The sequence below is a fragment of the Lepus europaeus genome, chromosome 12 (assembly GCF_033115175.1).
Source record: "Lepus europaeus isolate LE1 chromosome 12, mLepTim1.pri, whole genome shotgun sequence".
Lineage (NCBI taxonomy): Eukaryota > Metazoa > Chordata > Mammalia > Lagomorpha > Leporidae > Lepus > Lepus europaeus.
Window position 1 is genome coordinate 62050042 of NC_084838.1, and position 13248 is coordinate 62063289.

The 13248-nt window shown below is 38.7% G+C and overlaps 1 protein-coding gene across 6 annotated transcripts in view; it reads left to right on the plus strand.

The window, feature by feature from the left end:
* Positions 1-13248, plus strand: part of MPDZ (multiple PDZ domain crumbs cell polarity complex component) — a 181011-nt gene that overhangs the window by 141874 nt on the left and 25889 nt on the right. For all 6 annotated transcript variants that reach the window (XM_062208253.1, XM_062208256.1, XM_062208258.1 and 3 more), the window contains 5 exons: positions 195-354; positions 6334-6530; positions 7658-7749; positions 7941-8031; positions 10510-10590. In XM_062208253.1, the coding sequence (XP_062064237.1) occupies positions 195-354; positions 6334-6530; positions 7658-7749; positions 7941-8031; positions 10510-10590 (621 nt within the window). The remainder of the gene's footprint in view (positions 1-194; positions 355-6333; positions 6531-7657; positions 7750-7940; positions 8032-10509; positions 10591-13248) is intronic.

The following is a 13248-nucleotide window of genomic DNA, read 5'->3' on the forward strand; positions in this document are numbered from 1 at the left end:
CTATTTTGTTGACCCTATTTTCACTTTACCTGAATCCTGTCTAATATTTCATATACTCCCATAGTAGAGCTTTTCCATTCTTTGTTAGGAGTTTTAAAGCCAGTTTTTGTTGTGGACATTGTGCTTGCATTTCTTTTCCTTAAAGTTTTCTTGCTGAGTTGCACATACCCACTGCATTGTTCTTGTTCCCACAGGCGCCCAGTCAGTCCGAGGCAGAGGCAGAGAAGGCTCCTCTGTGCGATGGGCCCGCACCCACTCCTTCAGGATTGGCAGAAATGGGCAGTGATCTCACACAGCCTGCAAGTAAAACCTCGGAAGATGCGGACAAAGAGGATGAGTTTGGGTACAGCTGGAGTAAGTGGTCTTTCTGTGCTACACTTCATTAGGAGAGGTATTAAGGTAGCTTTGGGTTTCTCCAGGCTAATGCCCTGCATGATTAAGTATGCTTCAGCTTCACTAATGTATACTGTGATCCTGCTGGAAAAAGAATGTTTTTGTTTTTCTTGAATACAACATGGATTCCTGAGGCATGAAATCATGCCACTCCTTTCCTTTGAATGTGCATTCCTGATAAAGCTGCTTGCCTTTTGTATGAGAATTAAGAAGGACAGGGCCGGCTCTCAGAAGTTAACACTGGATCAGCCACTCTGTGGTCCTGAACAAGTTATCACCCCTTTCTAGGCCTCCTATTCCCCTTTGTGAAATTTGATGAGTTCTTGATATTGCACCTGGAACTTCCAGCATTTTCTGTACTAGGATGGTAACATAGTATAATTGTTGAGATCAAAATGTGGGGCATTTGGTAAGTTATTTAACTGCCTCTAATTTTTGGCACAGAGGTTACCTTTATTTTTTCTTCCCTTAGGTTGTTAACATGAAATTTGATAATACTTGAGGAGTATTCTTAATTCCTGGTGCATAGGGATCATTGAAAGGCAACTGTTACTAGAGCAATGGGCTGTCTCTATTTCCCAAAGGAATAACCCATTAGACAGGGAAATATTTTTTTAGAAATTTAGTCAAAAGTTAGAAATGTATTATTGTTTTAAGATGTCTCACTTAGAAGGCTGATTATTTCCTTTAAGAATGCTATTGTGCATGCTTTTACGAAGTATAAAGTTGTACTGCTGGATGCTCTAAGGAGTCAGTGATTATAGTTTATAAAATCAATGCAGTTAAGCTAAAGCAATCTTATACAACAAAAGCAAAGCCAGAGGCATCACAATACCAAATTTCAAGACATACTACAGGGAAGTTATAATCAAAACAGCCTGGGCTGGCGCCGCGGCTCAATAGGCTAATCCTCTGCTATGCGGCACCGGCACACCGGTTCTAGTCCTGGTCCGGGTGCCGGATCCTGTCCCAGTTGCCCCTCTTCCAGGCCAGCTCTCTGCTGTGGCCAGGGAGTGCAGTGGAGGATGGCCCAAGTGCTTGGGCCCTGCACCCCATGGGAGACCAGGAGAAGCACCTGGCTCCTGCCTTCAGATCAGCGCGGTGCGCCGGCCACAGCGCGCCTACCGCGGCGGCCACTGGAGGGTGAACCAACGGCAAAGGAAGACCTTTCTCTCTGTCTCTCTCTCTCACTGTCCACTCTGCCTGTCAAAAATAAAAAAAACAAACCAAAAAAAACCAGCCTGGTACCTGGTATTGGTACAAAAATAGGTGGATAGACCAATGGAACAGAATAGAAACATCTGTAACAAACCTATATTTGACCAGGAGCTAAAACCAATCCCTGGAACAGAGACAGTCTCTTCAACAAATGGTGCTGGGAAAAGTGGATTTCCACATGCGGAAGTATGAAGCAAGACCCCTACCTTATGCCTTACATAAAAATCTACTCAACATGGATTAAATATTTAAATCTATGACCCGAAACATTGGGGAAACCCTGTAAAACATTAACACAAGCAAAGAAAAAGACTCCAGAGGCACAGACAGTCAAAGCCAAAATTAACAAATGGGATTACTTCAAATTGAGAATCTTCTGTATGGCAAAAGAAATGATCAGGAAAGTGAAGAGGCAACTGACAGAATGGGAGATATTATTTGCAAACTATGCAACTGATAAAGGATTAATAACTAGAATCTACAAAGAGATCAAGAAACTCCACAACAACAAAACAAACAACCCAGTAAAGAGATGGTCATAGGAATTAACAGACACTTCTTAGAAGAGGAAATCCAAATGGCCAACAGACATATGAAAAAATGTTCAGGACCACTAGCCATCAGGGAAATATAAATCAAAACCGCAATGAAATTTCACCTTACCCCATTTAGAATGGCTCTCAAACAGAAATCAACAAATAACAAATGCTGGAGAGGATGTGGAGAAAAGGGTACCCTAATCCACTATTGGTGGGAATGTAAATTGGAAAAGCTACTATGGAAGACAGTATGGTGATACATCAAAAATCTTAATATAGCTCTACCATATGACCCAGCCATCCCATTCCTTGGAATTTGCCCAAGGGAAATGAAATTGGTAATCAAAAGAGCTATCTGCACCTCCATTTTTATTGCAGCTCAATTCACAATAGCTAAGACATGGAATCAACCTAAATGCCCATCAACCAAAGACTGGATAAAGAAATTATGGAATATGTACACTATGGAAGACTACACAGAACAAAAAATTAAATCTGGTCATTTGCAACAAGATGGATCAATCTGGGAAACTTCATACTTAGTGAAATAAGTCAGTCCCACGGGGACAAATACTATATTTTTTTCCTGATCTGTGAGAACTAATAACTTACATAATATGAAAGCTGTAGAAGTGAAATTGAAACAATGACTTGAGCAGCCCTCATCTTGACTGTTGAGGAACAGTTTTTATTTCTTTTTTTTTTTCTTTTCTCTTCTTCATATTATATGCTGAACTCTTTACTTAACATAGAGTTAATCTTATGTATATCAAGTCAATTGAAAGTAGATCCCAATAAAAAAATAAGAGGGGGAATAAGAGAGGGAGGAGGGAGTTTGTAACTATAAGACTGTATAGTTCTGTATACAGTCCTAAAGATTTGCTTCTAAGAGTACAATTTAAAAACTTGTCATGGGATTCCAAATCCCATTAAAATTGGTGGTAAAAATGCCATCTTTATTGTTAAAGTGATCACATTAAGTGTTAAAGTGAACATATAGATAGGATTAAGTGTTAAAGAGATCATATAAATAGCAACAAATGCGTAGTAATAATAGAATTAAAAAAGAGGGAATGTCCAACATGGGAAGCAGTCCCCACAGCAGACACATAGAATGACAATCACTTTAAGTAACACTCTGACCTCAGAATCAACCCTTAAAGCATTCAGATATGACAGAAAAGCCCATGAGAACATTTCAGGCATGGAAAGCCAAGATATTGTGGCAAAAGATATCCTACATGAAGGATCTCCGTGAATGAGACCCCAGTGGAAAGAAGGGGCCATCAAAGAAGGATGCATGTTTCTCTGAAGGGAGGAGAGAACTTTCACTTTGCTATGGCCTTATCCAAATACTAATAGAAATTGTAGTCACAAAAGGCTTCCATAGCCTTGGCAGCTCATGGCAGGAGCCTCAGGTGATCACTGACATCATAAATAAGTGTTAATTGTTAAATTAACAACATAATTCACTGTGCACTTACTCCCCACGTAGGACCTCAGTCCTTAATGAGTTGTACTATGAGAATTAACTGCAAAACTTGTTCTCAAGCTGTACTTTATATGTTGTGTGTATGTGTGGATGCAAACTGTTGAAATCTTTATTTAGTATCGATTTGGTCTTCTGAATGGGATAGGAGAAGGAGTAGGAGGTGGGATGGGAGTAGGGGTGGGAGGGTGGGTATGGGGGGAAGAACCACTATATTCCTACAGTTGTACCTATTAAATTTGCATTAATTAAAGATTTTACAAAAAACAATCAATGTAGAGTGTGTGACATTAGCCATGTAGTTAACATTTTCTAGGCGATTAAAACTGTAACATTCACAGTTTTTCTCAGTTTATTATCAAGAATATTAAAAGATATTGTTAATCCAGTGAAGGTGACCAGAATGTACTCTGGAAAATGTGAATCAGAATATTTGAGATGATTATCAAGCCACCACAGAGCTTGATGGCTTATACCAACAATTTATTATTATTTTTTGTTTTTGTTTTCAACTTTTATTTAATGAATATAAATTTCCAAAGTAGAGCTTATGGATTACAATGGCTTTCCCCCCCCATATCCTCCCTCGCACCCACAACCCTCCCCTCTCCCGCTCTCTCTCTCCTTCCCTTCACATCAAGATTCATTTTCAATTCTCTTTATATACAGAAGATCAATTTAGCATATATTAAGTAAAGCTTTCAACAGTTTGCACCCACACAGAAACACAAAGTGAAAAATATTGTTTAAGTACTAATTATAGCATTAATTCACAATGTATAGCACATTGAGGACAGAGATCCTACATGAGGAGTATGTGCACAGTGACTCCTGTTGTTGACTTAACAAATTGACACTCTTGTTTATGGCATCAGTAATCACCCTAGGCTCTTGTCATGAGTTGCCAAGGCTGTGGAGGCCTTTTGAGTTCGCCAGCTCCAATCATATTCAGACAAGATCATAGTCAAAGTGTAGTTCTCTCCTCCCTTCAGAGAAAGGTACCTCCTTTGATGACCTGTTCTTTCCACTGGGATCTCACTCTCAGAGAGCTTTCATTTAGGTCTTTTTTTTTTTTGCCAGAGTGACTTTCCATGCCTGAAATACTCTCATGGGCTTTTCAGCCGGATCTGAATGCCTTAAGGGCTGATTCTGAGGCCAGAGTACTGTTTAGGACATCTGCCATTCTATGAGTCTGCTGTGTATCCCGCTTCCCGTGTTGGATCATTCTCTCTCTTTTTTATTCTATCAGTTAGTATTTGCAGACACTAGTCTTGATTATGTGATCCCTTTGACTCTTAGTCCTATCATTATGATCAATTGTGAACAGAAATTGATCACTTGGACTAGTGAGATGGCATTGGTACATGCCACCTTGATGGGATTGAATTGGAATCCCCTGGTATGTTTCTAACTCTACCATTTGGGGCAAGTCTGATTGAGCATGTTCCAAACTGTACATCTCTTCCCTCTCTTATTCGCACTCTTGTATTTAACAGGGATCACTTTTCAGTTAAGTTTCAACACGTAAGGATAATTGTGTATTAATTACAGAGTTCAACCAATAGTATTAAATAGAACAAAAAAATTACTAAGAGGGATAAAGTATTAAGTTGTTCATCAACAGTCAGGACAAGGGCTGATCAAGTCACTGTTTCTCATAGTGTCCATTTCACTTCAACAGGTTTCCTTTTTGGTGCTTGGTTAGTTGTCACCGATCAGGGAGAACATATGATATTTGTCCCTTTGGGACTGGCTTATTTCACTCAGCATGATGTTTTCCAGATTCCACCATTTTGTTGCCAGTGACTGGATTTCATTGTTTTTGACTGCTGTATAGTATTCTGTAGAGTACATGTCCCATAATTTCTTTATCCAGTCTGTTGTTGATGGGCATTTAGGTTGATTCCAGGTCTTGGCTATTGTGAATTGAGCTGCAATAAACATTAAGGTGCAGACCACTTTTTCAACAATTTATTATTAACCTTTCAAAGTGTGGTTTAGCTGGCTGAGCTTGACTGGATGTCCAAGATGGCTCACTAACATGGCTGGCAGTTAATACTGGAGCTGTATACCAAAGCATTACCAGTGGTCTCAGCCTCTAGGATCAAAGGGAGTGAATAATAGACAATACCTCTTAAAGATGTGGTGTAGGAGAAATGTTCTCATCTAACTAGGATGTGTTTCAAAGCTGGAATATGTCCATCAGTTTTGTCCTGGGCAATGTGAAAACCCATTCTCTTCACTCTGGAGATATATAGCCAGCAGCTGTCTACCATGATGTTATACTATACAATGTAGATTTCCATATAAGAGGAAAGCTCACATTGACACATGAACAGAAATATGCTGGCTACCTTAGTTCTGTCCTGCTCTCCAAATGATAAATTAAATACCTAGTTTAATCATAAATAGACTTTTGAGAGTTTATAAATGTGAGTCACTTTTCCTAGGTCTGAACAACTCAAGATAAACTAATTAATCAGATGCTGTGTTTTCTGAACCCTGCAATCAAAGAAATCCCTCAAAATTTGGGTCTTTTAGGAAATCATTCCTGATATTTGTTAATATTTTATTTTATTTTCCTGTTTTGGTACAAATAGTACCCTTTGAAACAAAATCAACTAGCCTTCCATCATAAAGCATTTGACTGTGATTTAACTCTAAATATGTGCTTTTTGTTGTTGTTGCATGTAGAAAATATCAGAGAGCGTTATGGAACCCTAACAGGAGAGCTTCATGTGATTGAACTGGAGAAAGGTCGTAGCGGTTTGGGTCTCAGTCTTGCTGGAAACAAAGACCGATCCAGAATGAGTGTCTTTATTGTGGGGATTGATCCAAATGGAGCAGCAGGCAAAGATGGTAGATTGCAGATTGCCGATGAGCTTCTAGAGGTAAGTTTTTATGGAACCTTTGCGTTTACATTTATTGTATCAGTTGCAATGGAATCATCAGTTTCCAATCACTGAAACCTCATAAAGGGAGGTCTTCAAAAAGTTAATGGAAAAATGCACATTTTAATAAAAACCTTGAAAAAAATTTCAAATTTTTGTGCTAACATAAACATCTTGTAGTTCTGTGTACTTTTTGAAGTACCCTCATATGGCAATTGCAAAAACAGTTACTTGCCTAACAAAATAGATGTATTGCAGCAAATTCAGCTCTAAACCCAAATCTCTGCTAAATAATCTATGTTGCCATTAACTTCCATTAAAAGGTCATGACTATATAACACCAGAAACAATGTTTGCCCCGAGACAGTAATAAAGATCACACTTCCAAAACATTTTCTTTGTGTGCTGCATTTTTATTAGGAGTTTTTGAAGAGCCAAATGTCCAGTCATTCCCCAATAATGAGGCTGACCCACTAGACATTCTGGAAATTGAATCCCTAATGGGAGAAGTGATGAGAGTGCAGTGGATTGGGGTCAAGCTTAAGACTAAATGACAAAAGCAGTAACTCAGCCTGCCAAACAAAATAAATATGTGGACCATACTTTATACTATTTATAATGTTTTTTGCTTGAGTTGTTTGTGCTTGTCTCCTGGAGGCTGGGATCCAGGTATCTTCATATTCTTCCATTTAGGCTAGGGAGCCTCCAGCAATGACTCAAAGAGCAGATCTTACCAAGCATCACTTCTCCCAACAGCCAATTCCTAAGGCTTGAGTTTTGAGACTGGCTGGGGAAAAATGACTATGAGAGTAGGGGAGTTCCCAGGATGGGCTTTTCAGGTCATAGCCCCTGGTTTGTACAGAGTGTGCCGGAAGCCTATTGTCTGCTAGGAAACTTGAGTCTCTTCTACAGATAGTACGAATGCCACCTCTGAGCCACCAGTGCATGAATATCAAACTTTATGCAAATTCTTTTAATCTTGGTTTTAAGTATCTTTCCTTCAATCACCATCAAAGCTCAGGCTCGTGTCACAGGGAGGAAGATGAAGGATGTTTTTCATTAGTTAGGATACTACCAATTATGAAATGAAAATTTCAGGTTTGATTAATGATATTTATTTCTCACAGATCAATGGTCAAATTTTATATGGAAGAAGTCATCAGAATGCCTCTTCAATCATTAAATGTGCCCCTTCTAAAGTAAAAATAATTTTTATCAGGTAAGCATTTTATTTTACTGATTTACCAAATCGTTTCATTAGCACTTCAACTCCAAGTTCTTTTAAATGAAAAAGAAAATATGTGTAAATATGTATGTTGTAGTTTTAAAGAATTGTATCTAATACTCTGACTCTTCAAGTAAGAGAATGAAAAATATTGTAATGGTATGATTGATGTTTTTTTCTTTTAGGAATAAAGATGCAGTGAGTCAGATGGCCGTATGTCCTGGACATACAGGGGAACCATTGGCTTCTACCTCAGAGAGCCTTCAAAGTAAGGAGGTATGGGTAACTTATGTTTGTATCTCTAGGAAGATTTGATCAATATACCCTTTATTCATTCAGTTAACAATTACAGGGATATCAAACATAGATAAGGTACAACTTCAAACATTTGTAGCCCAGTGTAAGAAGACACTCAGCTAACTAAGCATACCGTTTCCATGAGTGCTGCATAAGGAATAGTGAGCACAGGGAAGGAGTTGTCAGTCCTGCCTCTGGAGAGAATGAGAGTAAGACTTTAGGGAGAAGGTCTCCCCATGAGATGTGTGGATTCTGGAAGATTGGAAAGTTGAAGCATCATAAGCAGAGGGTATAGAGTAAAGACTGGTATGGAGGTGTTCTGGCCAATTCAAGGGATCTCATTTCAGTAGAGGACATGGAATGGGGAGCTGGAGAGGAAAGGGTCATAGAGAAAGGAAACAAAGCCAGGGCATAGGAAACACTCTAACAAGCTGATATTTATATAATTTATATAATATATATGAAATATATTATATATTTATATTTATTATACAATATTTATATAATATAAATAGATATATATATACATATATATTATACATACACACACACACACATAAATACTGACTTTGCAGTAGTGTGGAGCCCCAAAATGAGAGAATTGTACTTTAAAAAAATTGTCAAACAATAATGTAGGCTATAAGGGAGAGAAGTTAAATTACAGGGATTAAGAAAATTATTGAAATAATTAAGGAGAAATATAACAAGGGCCTGAATTAAGCTAAGAAAAGTGGGAATGCTTATGGCAGATGTCTAAAACCTAAAGTGTCTTAAATGTACCCACTGAGGACAAAATAGTGGTTGAGAATTTGTATGTGGGACAAGTATTTCTTTAGTAATCAACCTTGTGCCAGACAGCTTTTTGGGGCTGGAGATAAGATGAATAAGTAGACAGAATGTACATGTTTCCAGATATCTGAATCGGTAACATAATGTATGGCTACCTTTCGCCAAAATAGAAAATACAGAAAAGTGAAGCAGAAATGTGCAAAAATTTGAGGCTTAAGAATGAAGTACCCATTGGAACACATATTAGAAGTATCTATTAGAACATTTAGTCTAGAGTTTGGGGATGAGTCTCCATACATGCAGACTTGCATTTGGAAGCCAAGAGAGCCAAGGCGCTTGAAAAGTAAGGATGAAATCCTGTAATAGAAACACTAAGGAAGAAAGCCAACAAAGAGAGGTCAGAGGAGAGGAAGAAAACTCAAGAGGGCTTGTTGCACTGCAATGGAGCAAAGCTTGTTCAACAAGAAGGGTATATTCCACAAACTTACATGCTTCCAAGAGTCCAGTAAGAAAGTGGTTAAAGAATTTTTTTAAGATTCAGCAATTCAGAGATTATTAGTGATTTTGAGATGGTGAGTGATAGATCAGAAATTAAGGAAGGAGAGAGTGTGGTGGCTAGAGCGATGTGGGAATTGAAGACAGTTCTTTCCATTCTATTTTTTTAATTGAAAAATCGTTGAATACACATATAAGGTAAATAAAAGGAAATAATAGATAGTGAAAAGCTTAAAATTAGAAGAATCATGGTGACTATCCTTGGGGGAAGGTATAGGAACAGAAATAATCTCCCCTAAATGAATATAAACCCAGGGCTTATATTTACATAAGACAGATATACAAATCATCATCTCATTCCAGTGAGTTGAGTCAGGTGGTTATTCAAGATGGCCAAGTTATAAAAGAAAATTTTATTTTCTTATAAATTTTACTAAGTATACCCCTTAAGAAAATGAAGAATTATAATGATCTTCAGGTAAAACATTCAATACTTTTTATTTTAATTAGATTACTTATTTATTTGAAAGAGTTACAGAGAGAGAGAGAGAGAGAGAGAGAGGCAGAGACATAAAAATCTTCCATCTTCTGGTTCATGTCCCAAATGGCTGCAAAGGCCAGAGCTGGGCTGATCTGAAGCCAGGAGGCAGGAGCTTCTTCCCTCTCCCTTGTGAGTGCAGGGGCCCAAGGACTTGAGCCATCCTCCACTGCTTCCCCAGGAGCATTAGCAGGGAACTGGATCAGAAGTGGAGCAGCCAGGGCTCGAACCAATGCCCTTATGGGATTCCAGCACCACAGGCCATGGCTCTACTGGCTACCCCACAGCACTGGCATTTAATACTTTGTAATTCACTTGATAACTAACACAGTCAAGAGGAGTGCATGATGGCTCTGATCACACTGTTTATTTCTGTGAGTTTCACTCTTTGGTAGCTGGGTTGCTGTGAGATTTTGTTATAGAGTAAATCAGATCCCCTTGGCCTCATGTACCCTAAAATCATTCCTCTCCAATCATATCTCATAGGGATTTTGAAGAACATGTTATGATTATAAATGCCATAAAGCAGCATAAATAAAATATATGAAATAATTTTGACTAAGTGGCTTGTATATTTAAAAAATGAAAAATGCCAACACTCATCGCCTTTTTTGCCATTTCTTTTCATCTGTCAGGTCGAGTCTGGTGTTACTATGTCCGAGGTAGCTGTGGGCCTCAGTTCATTTAAAAATGTGCAACATCTGGAGCTTCCCAAGGTAAATCTGCTTTAAATTGGAATGATGTGATGTGAGTACCTTCTCACCAGGGTCCCAGTTCACTGGTTCTCAGAAGTGGTCTCCGTACCAGCAGCTTCAGCACCACCTGGCATCATGTTAGAATGCAGCTGCAGAGCCCACCCAGCCCTGCCTGCTGCAGTAGAAGCTCTGGGGTTGGGCCCAGAGGTATGTGTTTTAATGAACCTTCCTAGTGAGGCTAATACACTCTAAAGTTTGGGACCCACTGTGCTGATTGATACTTTATCAGGGACCAGCTTTACCTTCCTTTGTAGTTGTTCCAAAGTATGAAATTCAGCCATCTCTCCTTTATTCATTTACCAAGTTCCTGCTACGGAGGAAATATGAATAAAGAAACATGAGTTATAACCTTTGTCCTTCATAAAACTAATGTTCAAATAGCTAGAAGTTCTACTGTCCTTTGAAAAGACCTGAGCTTTCAGTTCAAATGACTCCTGTAAAGAAGTGGTTTGCTGAACACATTTAGGTTTACCAATGCTTTCAGGTGCTGCAGGCTCAGCCTGGGAAGCAGGTAAACAGTACCTGAATAAGAAAATAAGCAGTGAAATGTTTTGGAAGGTGAAGAAGAAAGAGGAGGTATGGTGGAGGAGTAAGGGGTGATTGACAGGACATACTGCAGACAGAAAGAAGTGGAGCAGTTCGTATGCCCCCTGCAGCTGAGGGCAGTGCTGTGTGATGCTTACACCCCAGCCTCCTGAGTCCTTCCATCTGGGTTGGTTCATCAAGTGCACATTAGACATATTTTGTGATCTTTCTTTGCCTCAGTTTGCCTCAGTCTGTTTGTCTTCAGAAATTGTAAAATGAAGATAAAATGAGTTGCTTATAAAATGGTCAGCATAAATCCTGGCACATGGTCACACAGAGAGGAAAATCACCATTACCATATTGACTATACTGATGTTTTCTTTCTATCTCTCAACACCAGAAAATTCTATACAAAAATGGATTTCTCCAGTCTCGTTATATGTGCATATGAGGCGTTTTGTTATTGACTGTTTCTGCCATAAAGAGAAGGAAAAGAGCAGGAGTTATTAAAGACTTTTGCCATTTCTGTCAAGAAGTCCATTGTGTTCAATTTGAGAATTTCATTCTATTGCCATTTAAAGAGAGAATATCTTCCTCTTTGTTTTTCTGTTTCAAGGTTTGGCTTATTTTCCTCCTCTGTCCTGAAGTCAGAGTTTATAGTACTTAATGATGCAATAAATGAGTTGCTCATTCTGAAATGATTAAATATATATTAAATTAATTACAATGAATGATTTTTATGCCAGTTTATGATTATCTTTAGAAAAGTCTAAAATAAAATAATTTTTAACTTATCATTCCATTGCATTGACCCTAATATACTCACTCAAGATTTGGTACATCCTGGAATATCATTACGCCCAGGAACACTTGGTGAAATAAATTTGTTAAATGAATGAAGAGCAGACTGCTATAGTGGCTGAGGACATAGCCTAAAATGCAGAGCACCTGGGTGAAGGCCCTAGATTTGCCACTTGCAGACTGTGAGACTGTGACCTTGGACACTGCTGTTAATCTGTACACAGTTTCCCCTCCTGCAAATAGGGATAATAAGAGTACTTGGCTTGTAGAGTTGTAGTAAGACTTGAATATATATTATGAGAATTAAATATGCACATGGATAGTGTCCAGTAGCTACATAAACATGTTGTACGCATTGCCCACTCTATTGATGTAATTAGTAGGAAAGAATAAGTTGGCAGATATCTGACTGTTCTTGATGCTGGTTTTCTCTGATACCTCCTCTAACATCTGACTACTTGATAACAGTGTTAGATAAAAGCATTTTTAATCCCCTTCTCAGAACTTTTCGAGGACGTTCACTGGCAAACAGATCAGTTGAGGTTCCTCAGTCTGGTATTTAGCAAAGCTGGTGGACGGAGGTCTGCTGTGTTTATCAGAAGCTCTTCTCAGGTCCTGAGCGATCTCGCTTCAGCTTCTCACTCCCGTTGGTCCTCACTTTCTTCTGTAAGTGGGGCCTCCTAGGTCAGAAGGGTACTGCTGGAGTTGGGAACTAATGAACAGCTTCTTCCTTCTGCAGTGCCAAAGCTGGTGTCTGCCTTTAGCTGAAAACTGATGTGCACACTTCCCTTTCTGAATTAGTTGCTAAGAGGAATCAATGAATTGCACACAGAAAGCTTCTATGTCTCTGTAGATTTCAAGGAAATCTAAAGCTCAGGTAACTGGAATGTATTTATTGATGAAAGTCAAAGTGAGTAAGGGAAATACTCAAAATCTTTTAAAATCAGCTAGACAGAAGAAGCAATTAGCCATGATTTTAATGATGTGTTAAAAGAGAAAAGTACAACAAATCTAATTTTGCAGATCTTAATTGGCTTTTACTTGTTAATCTAGAATCTGGCAGCAGTCCGGACCAAAAATGGTTCAGAAAGCTCCGCCGCACCACATGTGCATGTTGTATTTATAGCCAGAGGAAAGGAAGTGACATACAGACAACGGAAGTGAGACAGAGAGATAGCTTAATTAGCTACAGCTTAGCGTTCGCCTTATTTGAACCTGGTTTGCACAGGTGCTGCCTGTGTCTGATGGAGGCTTGGTGGCTGTTACAGGCTTGAGACTCTGCTACTTGTTATA